This window comes from Dipteris shenzhenensis, chromosome 16, assembly GCF_047967505.1.
Source record: "Dipteris shenzhenensis isolate YYH24624 ecotype China chromosome 16, Dip_SZ_1.0, whole genome shotgun sequence".
Taxonomy (NCBI): domain Eukaryota; kingdom Viridiplantae; phylum Streptophyta; class Polypodiopsida; order Gleicheniales; family Dipteridaceae; genus Dipteris; species Dipteris shenzhenensis.
In genome coordinates this window covers 54,975,535-54,990,997 of record NC_141611.1, presented here as the reverse complement: position 1 = coordinate 54,990,997, position 15,463 = coordinate 54,975,535, and the positions used below count along the sequence as shown (strand labels likewise).

The 15,463-nt window shown below is 40.4% G+C and overlaps 1 protein-coding gene across 1 annotated transcript; it reads right to left on the bottom strand.

Annotated features, from left to right (window-relative positions):
- Positions 1–14,106: 14,106 nt before the first annotated feature.
- LOC147893145 (glutaredoxin-C1-like) lies at positions 14,107–15,085 on the bottom strand. Its single transcript, XM_087387294.1, has one exon. It carries the CDS (start codon positions 15,041–15,043, stop codon positions 14,648–14,650), a length of 396 nt encoding a protein of 131 aa, XP_087243420.1. The 5' UTR covers positions 15,044–15,085; the 3' UTR covers positions 14,107–14,647.
- Between the last annotated feature and the right edge of the window lie 378 nt (positions 15,086–15,463).

Here is a 15,463-nt window from a genome sequence, read left to right as displayed (position 1 = left end):
CCTCCCCCTACCCCCGCTCCCTACCCCTGCCGCCCCCTACCCCGCCTCCCCCCTCCCTACCCCCGCTCCCCCCTCTTGCCTCCCCCTACCCCGCCTCCCCCCCTCCCACCTCCCTCTCACCTCTTGCCTCCCCTTACCCCGCTGCCCCCGCTCCCCTCTTGCCTCCCCCTATCCCCGCTCCCTACCCGGCCTCCCCCCTCCCGCCTCCCCCTACCCCCGCTCCCTACCCCGACGCCCCTTACCCCGCCTCCCCTCCCTCCCTACCCCCGCTCCCCCCTCTCGCCTCCCCCTACCCCGCCGCCCCCTACCCCTGCTACTCCCTCCTGCCTCCCTACCCCGTTGCTCGCCCTCCCGCCTCCCCCTACCTCCGCTCCCTACCCCGCCTCCCCCCCTCCCTACCCCGCTCCCCCCTCCCTCTTACGCCACTCTCTCCCTGTTCCCTCCCTCTTCCTCCCTCCCTCCCCTCTTCCGTCGCTCCTCCCTCCCTCCCTTCCTCCCTCTCTCTCCCCCCTCCACTTCCCTCTCTCTCCCCCCTCCACTTCCCTCTTCCTCCTGGAGGCCGCGGCCTCCAAGGCTTCTCTCCTTCTCTCTAAACTTTCTCTCTCTCTCTAGTTCCTCTCTCTCTTTCTTTCTTTCTCTCTCTTCAAATTTTAAAAAAAAATCTAGATAAAGAATTAATCAAAAAATTTTACAAGTACCTGGAAAAAGTTTGTAAGTTTGCTCTTTCTTGCTTTCTTGCTCTTCCTGCTCGTCCTTGCTTTCTTGCTTCAATGAATGAAATGAGGGGAGAATGAATGAAGAAGGAAGACTATATACAAGAAAAACTAGGTTTTCCTCCTCCTCTCCTATTGGCTTTCCATTCCTCCCCTCTCTCCTATTGGCTTTTCATTCCTCCCCTCTCCCATTGGCTCCCATTACTCCCCCTCTCCCATTGGACCCCCATCCCTCATCCCAATCTTCCGCCACCAGTCGGGAATGGAGCACATTTGCCCATGAATTTTTCATGCCTTTTTCTGCTACTCTAATGATTGCATACCTCGCGTGACTCATAGTGCTAGTTTTTACTAGTAATAATTGAACCCGTTCTAAGTATGATTCAAGCTGTTGGCGTTGAGCAAGATCTTGGACATTGTTCACAAAGAAATAATTCTTTGCCTTTTTTGGGGGCCTGAATTCTTTCTACATAGCCTCCATGTTCTTCTCGTATGTGTCTTCTTCCTGGTGGGTGAGGGGAAGATTGAAGACATAGTTGGCATTGCCATAAGAGTAGGACCGATCATACTTTCGGTCTGCTAGAGCTATTCATACAACTTCATAGCATCTGGTTGTGATTTCCATGTGTTCCATGGCAAGGTAGCATAATCCAGGAAGTCGACTTTCTATAGCCACTTGTTGTGATGTTGCAGGTCGAGGGACACGTGAAACGCCTTGAAACTGGTATGCATCATCTGCTTCTTTATGGGGCATATGATCTGCTCTTTGTCTAAGTCGTATTCATTTGGAAGAACCATACTAATTGGCTCGGGGTCCTTTTCTTCTTCTGAGGGCTTTTTCGAATGGGCGTCTGGCCTTTCTTCTTCCCCATTGCGTCTTCCTGAATAGCGGCGTCACTCAGCAATGTTAGCTACAAGTTGGATCCTATGTTTGGTGGAGCATGGGAAAGAGTGAGGGATCACTTTGAGGCCATATAAACGTGCAACGTATCTTCGAAGTGCGAGTAGGGTGTTGAGCGGGACTTGAGATCACAGACTGTGATCTGTGCTGAAGTGTGCGTGCTGATTCTAATTGACGGTTGGCACTTGTGATCATTGGGAGCAACCAATGAATGGTGATGGAAGTGAACGATTACTATGCATGAGGAGTCTGGAGGCAACGAAGTGTTGGTTGTGGGCACTCGGAATGCATGAGAGACCTCGTCGAGGGAATGTTCGATGGGATCCCGTACGACCAGCTTGGGTCCTGATAAATGTTGCTAGGCGCTTGTGGTCAAAAGTGTTGGCAATGTGTAGGTGTAGCAATGGCGGAGTGGAGTCAGTTTTCGTTTGATCGGTATTGGGGGAAGCGGAGTCAGATGTACCGTTGAACTCCCAAAAGTGTCGGGCCAGGTCGGGTTAGCTTCAAAAAGCCTTTTGCATTTACAGCATCGCGAAGTCGATCGAAGATGGATCAGGACTCACATATGGTTTGAGCCAAAATCCATTGACCAGCTTGTTAAAAACATTGCCATGAAGATCAGCTAGGCTGAAAGTGCCTTAATCAATGATTTCCATGATCCTGAAAGGTCCATCATATCTTAGCTTGAACTTTTTTGGTCTCTTCCCTAGCTTTGTGTTAAACATTAAATCTAGATCACCTCTTCGGAACAATTTGAATTTGATATTTCTATTGATCCAAGGAGCTCTTCTCTTTTGAATACTATCTCTAATGTATGAACTTTGAAGTCTGTCTTCATCTAATTGCAATAATTGCTAGAGTCTGAAATTAATTGATTCTTTTGGGTGAAAGTCGGTGCTCTACAGCCACTCTTAGGCTTCTTGCAACAAACTCCATTGGAACTATAGCCCCAGAGACCGACTGGTGTTCCAGATGATCTACCTGATGCTGCCATATTTATGATGAGAATAGAATATCCTTTAAATTGGTATGACAAAATGCTATTCTTTTTAACTAATGGTCTCATCCCTGAGTCCTTGACCAGAGATCAGAGAAAGAAGCTTGTCCTACAAAGCAATCCCTTCCTAGTCATTGCTGGAGTTCTATACAGAAGAGGGATAGACCAAGTTATCAAGAGATGTGTCCAACTCATGAGCAAAAAGTGATTTTGGCAGAGGCACATGGGGGATCAGCAGGAGGACACTTTTCAAGGGAAATTACTGGTAGAAAAATATTACAAGTAGACCTATGGTGGACCACAGTCCTAAAAGATGCTCATAACTATGCAAAATCATGCTTAGCCTACCAAAGAGATGATAGGCCATTGGATATTGACAGGATACCAGATCAGCCCATCCTAGAACTAGAACCCTTTCATATCAAACCAGTAGTAAAATATATAAGCAACCAGTATATACTCGGTGCCACTAATTATTGTACAAAATTGGTGGATGCAATAGCCCTCAAGGATAACAAGGCAAGAACTACATTGCATACTTCTTATATCATAATATCATCACAAGGTTTGGTGTGCCTATTGAAATAGTATAAGACAGAGGGACACACTTCATCAATAAAACAATAAGGAAAATGAAAAAGATCCACATGATGCTACACAAAAAGTCAACAACTTATTACCTTGAAGGCAATGGTTAGGCTGAAAGTACAAACAAAACTATGCAGAAGATAGGAGGATAGTGGCAGACAATCCCACTGATTGGGATCAAAAACTGGATTCAGTTCTATGGGCATTGAGAATAGCCTACAAAGTAGCCACAGGTCTGACACAATTTAGACTGGTCTATTCAGTCTGCTGAGATAATCTGCAATAGCATGTTGTTTCCTAGGTCTATGTATAATTGTACACAGTCAAATTCTAGGAGTAGAAGCATCCATCTTGCTAGTCTACCTGTGAGTTGTGGTTTATTCACCAAATATATGAGTGCTTGGTGGTCCACATGAAAATTAATTTTGTTACCCAGTAGGTACTGTCTGAATTTATGCAGTGCATATACCATTCCAAGTGCCTCTCTTAATGGTACTGAAAAGGACACTGAGGTAGAGTCCTATCATGAGGATAGCACCCACATGTGCTATCTATCATCAGCAATGTGGCAGTCCACCTTTGGTCCTCATGATTTAATGAGGATGCATGGAAAAATTAAGGGGCAAAGAGTAAGAGTGATGGTCGATATAGTGCAACACATAATGTCTTGAACTACTCGTTAATTAAGAAATTAAAATTGCTTAAGAGTCCTAGTGCCCATAAATATGTGGTCTCTTTGGCAAAGGGCAGTGATAGAAAAGTTTGGGACACCATGATACATGGTGTGGAGGTGGATATTCAAGGTTATCAAGATGCCTTGGATTTCCAAATCATGCATCTTGACCGAACCGATGTAGTGCTTGGTCCAGAATGGTTGTATAGTCTTGGGCATAGCTTATAGTGGAGTTATCTTAATAACTCCATTATGTTTGAAAAAGAGGGTAGAGTCTTCCAGATTCAAGGAGAATATGATGTGACTAACTCTCCTCTTATTTGTTTGATGGAATTGGAACGACTACTACACCAAGAAGAATGCGAGGTATATATCTGTGAACTTACTTTTATTGGTGATTTTATGTCTTCTGCATCGGAAAGAAGTAATATTGTTTTTGATAATGTTAAAAAATATAAATCTTCTTTCAATGATTTAATGTTTGAATTTACAGATGTTTTTTCGTCTAATTTGCCTAATGGTTTACCCCCTGAGAGAGAAGTAGATCATAAAATAGATTTAATTCCTACATCTACCCTTGTTTGTAAACCCCCATATAGGCTTAGTCAAACGAAGGAACGTGAGGTCAAAAGACAATTAATAGAATATCTAAGGAAGGGCCAAATCCAACCAAGTAGCTCACCTTGGTCTGCACCGGTTTTACTGGTAAAGGAAAAAGATGGTACTATGCGTTTATGCATAGATTACCGAACACTAAATAAATAAAAATAAGTATCCTATGCCTTGCATTGATGAGCTCTTTGATCAATTGCAAGGGGAAAAATGCTTTACTAAAATTGATTTAAGATCAGGATATCACCAAGTAACGAATTAGGGAAGAGGATGTCCCTAAGACATCATTTTGTACTAGGTTTGGGCATTCTCAATTTAAAGCAATGCTATTTGGATTGACAAATGCTCCGACAACTTTCATAACACTTGTGAATAGTGTCTTAAGTCCATATCTAGGGAAATTTGCTATAGTATTTTTAGATATCCTTATTTATAGTAAAACCAGGAAAAAGCATTTGAAACATTTGAAAAAGTGTTCCAGTTGCTTAGAGATAATTCATTCTTTGCTAAAGAATCCAAATGTGAACTCTTTGCAAAAGAATCTTTGCAAAAGAAGTGAAATATTTGGGACATATAATATCCCAAGAAGGGGTTCGTATGGACCCTGACAAAGTAAGGGCCATATTGGAATGGCCACATCCTACAAATCTAGACGAATTACAAATATTCTTAGGTTTATCAGGATTCTATAGGAGATTTATCTAGGATTACGCTAAGATTGATGTTCTAATGATGGACCAACTTAAGGGGAAGGGAAGCACCTTCATATGGGATGAACCTCAAAACAGAAGTTTTGAAAAATTAAAAAAAGCTATAGCAGCAACTCCCATTTTAAAAGTAGTGGATCCCAATGAACCATTTGTGGTTGAGACACATGCTAATGATTTTGCTATTGGGGGGGTACTTTTACAAAAAGGTCGACCAGTGGCTTTTGAAAGCAAAAAGTTAGATCGTGCCCAATGAAATTACTCGACATATGAGAAGGAACTATATGCTATAGTCTATCCTTTAAAAAAGTGGAGGCACTACTTATATGGTGCAAAATTTGAGATCATCTTTGATTAGGAGAGAATTAAGTGTATTTGTAATTAGCCAGAGCTTAAAGGTAGAAAAGCTAGATGGGCTGAGTTAATGCAAGAGTTTGATATACAATTGACATATAGTAACTTGGGAAGTTCAATGTGGTAGCAGACTCTCTTAGCTGAATGCCAATTATTAATGAATTGAGTTTTACTCAATTTCAGAATGATTTCCTAGAGTCCTTAAAGGGGAAATGTGAGTTTTATCCTCACTTCTCTAAAATATGGAAAGTAATTAGAAATAGGGATCCAACTAATCGAGAGGCTTTCATTGAGGAGTCGCATGGAATGGCGACACACCATAGGTTGGTGATAAAGGACTCAAGTGGAAAAAATATAATATTGAAGATGGCTACCTGCTCTACAAGGGTAGAGTATGTATCCTGGACGATAATGACATTAGGCACCAAATTCTTTTTGAATGTCATGATAGTCTGAGGGCTAGATGCCTAGGAATTCAGAAGACATATGTGCTTGTGAAAAGACAATTCTTTTGGCATAGAATAGGTAAGGACATCCAAGATTATGTATTGAAGTGCCAAAAATGCTAGGTCAATAAGGCTAAATGCCTTGAGGTAGGATGGAGATTCCATCTGGCAAATGGGAAAGCATCTCCATGGACTTCATTGTGGGATTACCTAGGACACAGAGAGGGCACAATTCTATGTGGGTAATTGTGGATCGGTTAACCAATATGGCTCATTTCATTCCTATTATAATGAAGATGTTAAAACTCCAAAATTAGCTAGGCTATTTGTGGAACATATCTATAGACTATATGGGCTACTAGCCGGTATTGTTAGTGATCGGGATAGCAAATTTAATAGCCATTTTTGGAGGGCTATGTTTAAGAGGTTAGAAACTTCATTGAATATGAGCATCACGGATCATCCACAGAGTGATGGTCAAATTGAAAGCTCATTGAAAGGGTCAATCAGATCATTGAGGATATGTTTCGAGCATATGTAAGTAAACGGTTTGTTGGTGCTAATGGTCACCAACCTTCCTGACTTAGTGTCTTTTCTTACTTAGATCTTTTTCTCCATCAATAGTGATTATTATCAAGTTAGACGTTGTTCCACCTGGTTGCAAACTATTGCCTGTTGAGATAGTTGCTCAGCACATCTCGTAACACCTTCGCAGCTATTTCAGCTTGTCCATCATGCTTTGGAAATGTTGCAGCAAGTTTTGTTAGCTTCGTGCTTGTTTCTTTTATTGTCTTGGAGTCCTTGCTTGTCTACTTATAGTTCCGACTATTGTCTAGTCTTTGTTAGATTTGCTCTTTATCCATTATAATCTCACTTAGAGGAGATCTAACTTACCACTAGATTTTGTGGTCTATAAGTCGAATAACTGAGTGTAAACAACACTGTTTGGCATAAATTAATGTTAACACATAGCCTGGACTCAAACTGAGGAGTCTCAAGACAATTGTGTAGCCATAAACATGCTTTAGAGTAGGCGTTGTTAGTACATTACATGTATGCATGCCAGCAGTGATTGCGAGCTAGTATCCATGTAGAAACATTCTACTTACCAAATTGGCTCTGTTGTATATGATTATCAGAGTGTTTTTCCGTTTCTCTGATGATGGTCATTATGCTTGTGATCCACCCCAACCTCAAAATTATGCAAAAGTAATTTCACGTATATGCGGCAATCAGAAGCTCTTCCTTCACAATCATCGTTCTTTGTTTCAAGGCAGATAAGAGAGCCAGGTACGCATCACTACTTTATACAACTGTCTTGCCCTTGTGAGTACTACTGCCCATTGGAGTCATGTAGAAGCCAACCGCTCAAGCCTGTAGATACCCACGGTATGCATAACATCACGCAACGCTGAGGAGGAAAAGTAGTCGATGAATCAATTATTCTCATATCAATAGAAAAGATACTACACCTCTAGTATTCATGCGATACCTTTATGATGGTGAGTAGTCCATAACACCGAACATAGTAGCTACTTTGTGTTTGAATATAAACACATATGGTTGTATGGCACTCAGTCTACTCGTGAGTATTACTACGTATTTTAGCACTGCAAATACTATTTGATCAAGCCTGAGGTCACCCAATGTATGCTCTACATCAAGCAACGCTCAAGAGGTAGAGAAGTCATTGATCCTTCTTGCTCGTGAAGACCCAGGACTTGATGGTTATCTCAAATGATTTGTTCGTCTGTATATAGTGATTTAGTTTATTCCAACCGACTCAGTTAGTTCCTCTACTCCTTTTGCCTACGTGTGAATAACTCCATGTCTTGGATGTGAACCGACTAAGCATAGGACAAAGGGTTGATTTACGCATGTGATATAAAGTAAGCATTTTAAGGGACGCTCCTTATTGCATGTCCAACCCAAATGTTCAAAGGTTGGTCTTCATTTTAAGGCTTTAGATGAGGGGCCTTGTTCTTATTCGAATCAATGTGATCCTTGCCATTGTAGAGCAGATCATGTGAACAAAAATCTTTGCAATTTAAAATCATTTATGTAGAAGACATGGAACTCAGTTTGCTATAAAGGTTTCAAAATTAGTATTTGGTTTAGATAAACCTATATGCTATATGAGTTCATAATTTATCATGTCATCTAGATGAGTTTTTACCAATAACATGTAGTCATAAAAAATGCCCGACAGGGTCCAGTCATGAGTGTCAGTTAAAATCATGTCAAAAGTTTGTGTGGTATAGGCAAGCCAAGTATGGGCCACAAACCTAGTTTTAGCACACAACTTATTTGTAATGCTCACCCATTCTTTTCAAAGATATAATTCTCTACTAGATGTAAATCATGAAGATATGGAGCTATAAAAACAAATGTCAAGGTCTAGCAACGATAGTCTAGCCAATCCATATCATGTAGATACATGCGTGCGTGCGTGCGTGCGTGCATGTGTGTGTGTGTGTGTGTGTGTGTGTGTGTGTGTGTAAAGGGTTTACAAAGACTAGAGATTTACTTGAATTTTAATATATGTGGTGTGAAAATAAAAAGGATAAAAAATAAACTTTTACTTAAAAATAGGAAATTTTCAATTTAAGAATTATAGTAAAGAGGGGGTGGGATTAAATTAATGTAAAAGCAAAAAGGTTAGCCATTAGGGATTCCAAAATTTATAGTTACATTAAAAGACCCTCACTAAATTAATTTAGAAAAACCACCATTAATAGAATTGAGAGGAAAGAATGCCACTAAAAAAAAGGTTTACTAAGGTTTTAAAATTTTTATTATTACATAAAACTAAGAAAATTTTCTTTCATTACTTAAACAAAAGGGAGGCAAATTTTATTAGAAAGGAGGGGGATGGGGGAGCAACTTTTATAGTAATGGTAAAGAAAGAACTTAACTAAATTAGATAAAACACCAAAAATAGAATTAAGGAGGATAAAATGCCAAAAAAAGGGAGTTCAATATTTAATTATTGTAATTAAGTACCATTAAAATAATTAAAAAAAAGGGGGGGAGCATGAAAATAGGATTGAACTTCAAAGTACCAATATGGAGTAAATCTAAAGACCGATGTATTATACGAATAAGGCTGGGGCACAAATAAACTTTCCAAAAATGTTACAAAATGGATTTAGGGCCAGAAAATCCCAAACACAAAAGAGGGGAGAACCCAAAAATTGGTAGCCACCATGTGCCATTCTTCCATTAGTGTGATAGTTCCCTACAACCAAACACAAAACATAATTGAAAAAGTTGATGTGTGTGTGGTTGTATGTATCAGATTGTTTTGTGTACAAGGATATAAATCAATTATGTGTGCATATGCCCAAAATCTTTTGTGATAGAAGTGTTTGCGTGTGTGTGTGTGTGTAAGTCTTTTGCTAAAAAAATATGCGTGTGTGTAAGTGCTTATCAAAGCCTAAGAAATTGTATTTGTGCGTGCGTGCATGCATGTGTGTGTGTGTGTGCATGTGCATGTGTGTGTGTGCATGCGTGCGTGTGTGTTTATGTGTGTGTGTGTGTGCATGCGCGTGCACGTGCGCGTGCATGTATTATGTTTATATATTTATATATGTATAAAAAGAAGCTTGACATACATTGTTTCAATTTACACATACACATGCCTATACATATCTAGGGGTAACTTGTCTTCTTTTTCTTATGCATGCACTTCACCATGAGGGAGTGATCGAAAATAAAATCAATTTACATTGTTTTAATTTACATATACACATGCATATACATATCTAGGGGTAACTTGTCTTCTTTTTCTTATGCATGTACTTCACCATGAGGGAGTGATAGAAAATAAAAATCAATAATGGATGTGATGGACATGAGCTTTGATGGGAACACCAAATTCAAGGTATTAATCTTGTCTACTCAGGATCTAACTATTCAAGTAATGCTTCATTTAGTCTATTTCATAGATTCAAGTTTACAACAACAATTGCCATCTTGTTGTTCCCTAGTAATAATAACAGTATCATTGATATTTGTAGAGGAAATTGGGGCCTCATAGAACCCATTTACTGGTGCTCCATCCTTCTTCTTTTTTTTTACATCATTCCTTATTACAAGATGGAGTTTAAGAGCAATACATATAGAGTATTTTTAAAGTTTTACTCAATCGTCTTTCCCACTTTAATTACTTTATTGTGTACCACATCAAGCATTTTTTATCATCCTTTAAAAGTACATGTGCACTACAATTAACCGGTTGGATGATGATTGGTTGTACGGAGTTCAAATTATGCATTCAAAGAGACATGTCTTTAAAGATGAAAAGGTTGAGGATGAATGTTAGGCATGATAAAAGATGAGACGACGTCAAGCTTCTTTGATTCTCCAACAAATTGCGCATGGTTATTCTATAAGTTATTTTCAACTAATTGATTGGTTTATTGTGCATACATAGACCCTCTTTGATTCTCCCCTAAGAATACTTGCACATTGTTGTTAGTTGACTTATTATTGTCTATTCAACTAATTGGATGACAAGTGGTGGTATGTAAATGCATGTCAAAACATAGCTTTTAAAGATGCAAAGGTTGAGAATGAGTGCCTGATGTGTAGGGAGCCACTTTGAATTGTACTCCTGTTTTTCTAAGTTGAGGATTGACAATAGAACATGATGGAAGTTTTAGCTATGATAACATCTCAATATAGCTAAGGGGGACATATAATTCACCTTGAAGGATTCATAAGAAATAGCGAAGAATGACCATGACGACATGGAGCATAATTTTTAGGATTTAGCTGACGCTTCACTGTAATAATTATAATTTGTGCTTGTATCAAGTCTTTTGAATCTTAATATTATGTCATGCTTTGCAATATTTTTTGAATAACGTATTTGTCTTGCATTTGTTATTTCTTGTTATTTCAAAACCTTCTTAAGCTCATTTATTCTTAACTCGACCTTATCTTGCAATAGCAGGTGAGTGCACCTTGCACTACAGGTGGATGATTTGAGAAATTTATAACGATAAATATCTTGGAATGCTCATCTTCTTGGTTGGGGGGAGAGAGAGAGAGAGAGAGAGAGAGAGAGAGAGAGAGAGATTTTTTTCATCTATTATCTTTTTTATTAGCATTGAGTCCTAAGAGGTAAGGCTATAGTGGAGAATTAGATTTCTCTTTCTCAATTTCCAAGTGTAAATGTTTGTTTAAAACTAATTTCCATACTTCTATCTATACTTCTATATATCTATATCTATATCTATTCTATATCTATACTATTCTTTAAGCAAAGGTTTCATGTGGAAGAAGCTGAGATATGCCACGTGGAAGCTATCTAGGGCTCGGAAGCTTTGGGGGAGCTTTGAAGGAGAGGTAATGTGTGCGGACACGTGGCAGAAGGCAGAGCAGGACCTGAACATCATGACAAGATAGTGGCGCGACGCACGAAGTGCCACATGGGGGTCAAAGATTGGCGGGGGCCGCGAAGTGCCACACTGTGCAAGGCCCGAATTGCCACATGGCATTGAAAGGCAAATGCCACATGCGCGCGTAGCCATGTGGGCACAAAGGACAGCATGATGACGTGGCTCAAGGCGAACTGTGCAAATAGTCTACTCGTGAGTAGTCTGGAGAGAGGAGAGGCAGAGAGAGGCGGACCACCACTACTCACAGTTCGACACATGGTGATGCACAGGGCGACTGTGGCGGACGAGCAGGCCACCAGGCATTAGGAACACATGGCAACGTGTCGCTCCACGACAGGCAGAGACTCAACGGCACATGTGGTGACGTGGAAAGATTAATGTATATAATATAAGATATATATAATAATATTAAATATATATATAAAGAGAGAGAGACATAAAATATTTATTATATATTATTTAATAAATATTGTATTATAAATAAATAAATATATATATATATATTATATGAGAGAGAGAGAGAGAGAGAATTTACAATTTTTTCGTGGGGACATACTCCATTCTATATAATATATTATTTAATATATATTATAATATTACATTATATTATATAATATACAATATGTATAATATATCTTATCTTATATTATCTAATATATATTATAATATATAATATATTATATATAATATGACATATAAATATAAAGATATATAGATAAGGAGAGAGAGAGAGACATAATATACTTATTATATATTATGTAGTAAATATAACTATAATAATATAATATGTTATATTGTATTATATATTTATATTTATATTTACATACATATACATATTCACACACACACACATATGTATATGTATACATATACATGATAGGAAATGACAACCAAATCCGACAATTAATTGCTACATGCTATTTGTTATTTGGGTAGAAGGAGGCACCACCTTTTTCTCTCAGAGCTTCATCAAAGCAAAGAAATGTTTGTTTGTAGAGATATGTCGAAAGAACATCTGACATATGGCGGTGAAGCTTGGCAAAAGAAACTAGACTCGAACAAAATGGGAATCATTCTACACTCAATAAAGCACAAATGTGTAGGCATTTCATGCATTCTACTTTTGACAAGGGGGGGAGATAATGTATGCAAACATGCATGGCATGTCAGTGAGCCTATGAGAACATGAAAGAGAACAAGGGCCCTCGATTGTAAAAGGATATAACAACCCAATTTGAGAATTGGTTGCTACATGCTACTATGATATTTGGGTAGGAGGCACCACCTTTTTCTCCCAAAGCTTCATCAACACTCCATCAAAGCTTCAACAACAAGCCTGCACTGCAATGGCAAGGTCAAAGGAGGAGGGTCATGATGTGCGTGAGGAGAGGAAGCAAAGGAAGGCATGACCTATCAAAGATGAGGTATAAATCTCTCTCGCTCTCTCGCTCTCTTCTTGCCCTCTCTATTAAAAAATTTTGGACCTTCCCCTTTTTGATTTATTTTGGCCTCATTGTGGCTTCTTGAAAGTTTGTCATTATTAAGCCTAAGCATTGCATTTAGTTGCAAAAAAGGCTTTCGTGCATGTTTAAAAAGAAAAGCTAAAAATGAAATATATATATATGTGTTGCATAATCACACATATAGACACATCTATATTTACTTCTATTCATTTATTAAGTGAAGAGTTGCCATGTGGTAGCCAAACGGGAGGGAGAGCCTAAAATAAAAGTGCCTATGTATGTATGTCTCCTAAGATTGAGTGTTTGTGTGTGTATGTGTGCATGCGTGCATGTGCGAGGGCTGTGTGTGTGTGTGTGTGAGAGAGAGAGAGAGAGAGAGAGAGAGAGAGAGAGAAAATTTGACAAGGATGTGTGCATGTGTACATGAGAAAGGTCACGGGCGGATGTCCACGTTTGAGTATCCGTATGTGTATGCACATGAGGGCGATAAAGCCTTGAAACATGGAATTTCATTTTTTGGAATTTTAAAATCCCACCTTGAGACCCGGGTCATGCTAGTCGTCTTTTTTATGGAGATCAATATCCACACTCTATTCCTCAAGCATGCTTATTCTTTCACCATAAGGGGACATACTAGGAGGCAGTGCACGCATGGAAGGCGTAAAGACCTCGGCCCTTTACGTTCTATGGAAGGCGTAAAGAATCTAGAACCCGTCGAGTGCTTTCCACATCCACTACGCCGTATCTTAAGCTATACACAGAGCGTAGAGGAATGAAATTTGAACATGCTGCACGCACGGTTGTTCGAATGAGACAACAACATACCGTGTCCCATTGAAGCGCTGGCATTGGTCGGCAGCCGTCAGGAATGCACTGTGCAGGGAAGGTTTGGAATACGGCAGAGGATCGCACATGGGCGCCGAGAGTCCAGACCCGAGAAGATTAAAATATTTTTTTCGCATGCGTATCGTAGGTATGAACGGCAAAGCAGCCCATGCCCCAGCCGGCGCCAGGCTGCGCAGCGCGCTTCTTTAGGTGATCCTGATTCGTTTCAACTAGGAGTCTCTGGCAAGGAAACTGCCCACCGTACTCCACTACTCAGTTAGACGCGACTTGACAAACAGTTGCAGGACGCTGACCGTATGGTTGTTGGAGGTCCTGTCTTCCAGTGTGAAATCAAGAGTCCAGGGCTCCAGGCTTGCAAGACTTCTCAAGGATGGCCGTGTCACGCAATTGAATCCTCCTAAAGCAGCACCCAACCATGTTCATTTTACCAGGGGCATCTAAACCTTGGACAACTCTTTCGACCTCATGGATTGCGTTCTTTGGAGAGACCGAGCATGATTGCAAAATACTCAAACGTATAGAAAAACATGATTACATTGGCGTTGCCTTCTGGATGGAAACAAAGAAGCTAGAACAAAGAACGAGAGAAGCGTTTAGCTCACTCCTGTAACCGAAGTAAGATCGAACGCAGCTCGTATATTTCTCACTGTCAACGAGACTGAGGATTATACATTCCGACACTGAACAGAGCTTAATGGCCTTCTCGTGCGAAACTAGGTTGCTGACGAAGAACAAAACGTTTGTATGAGACCTCCTTTAGGCCCAGTCCGAAAGTTAACCTTCGCCGAGTCTCAGGCGGAGCCTTTCAAACTTTGTATTGGTGGTCTCGCCTAACGTAGCAGACGTACGTGGCTAAAAGAACCTCCCATGGATAAGGCCAGCTCGCGCACATCGGCCTTCCCTCGCAGGAAACCGATTTCATGCCCCTCAAACAGATTTAATTCACAGCCACAGTGCCCCAGCTTCCTTAAGAAGAGGGACCAAAGTTCCGCTGATGTGCGCAGCCATTACCTGATTTAAAGTACCGACAAACTTGCCTCCCACAAACACTGCAGGCACGGCCGATTGTCCCTCACCTATCAATCCCGCAAGGGCGACCTTGAGCTCCTCGCTGCCATCAATGTTGTCGTCGAGCTCATGCACAGTAGGATTGACTCCGAGGCTAAACAAGAGACGCTTAACGACATGGCAGATACAGCAGGAGCTGACGCTGAAGACCACAACGGCGTTCTCAGAGGCGAGGCGCTCGAGCTTCTGGGTGGGAGAGCAATCCGAATACGAGTATAAGCTATTGGGGAGGGCAGGAGGTTCAGAGCGATTACGGAGGTCACACTGCATAGTGCAAAGTGTATGAGTGAGAGAGAGAGAGAGAGGGGGTAACAGAGGCTATAACATGTTGAAGTGTACATTGCAATACCTCCCCTTGTATTACATTTCTTGCTAAGGCAATTGCGTGCTAAGGAACAAAGTTGTCCACCTCTTTCGGAGTGGTCACATCTGCCCCTATTGCTTGATCCTTCCTATCCTCACCCCCACAACCCTCTAGTCCCTCTCTATTCCATTGCCTCATAATCTTACACTTGTGAGCCCCCTCGAGTCTTTTAGAGGCATAAATCTCTAGTCTAGATAAGTCATGTACTAACATCACTTTATCAAGGGCCCCTTGTTAAAGCCTATGTGTTTACCTACAATAAAAGGTATGACCTCCATTTTGGACATTGAATGAGTGCATTAGTAATCATAAGCCATCAAGTTCCA

Bases quoted from the DNA above. Each gene is read 5' to 3' on its own strand.
- LOC147893145 (XM_087387294.1), bottom strand. From the start codon at position 15,043: ATGCAGTGTGACCTCCGTAATCGCTCTGAACCTCCTGCCCTCCCCAAT.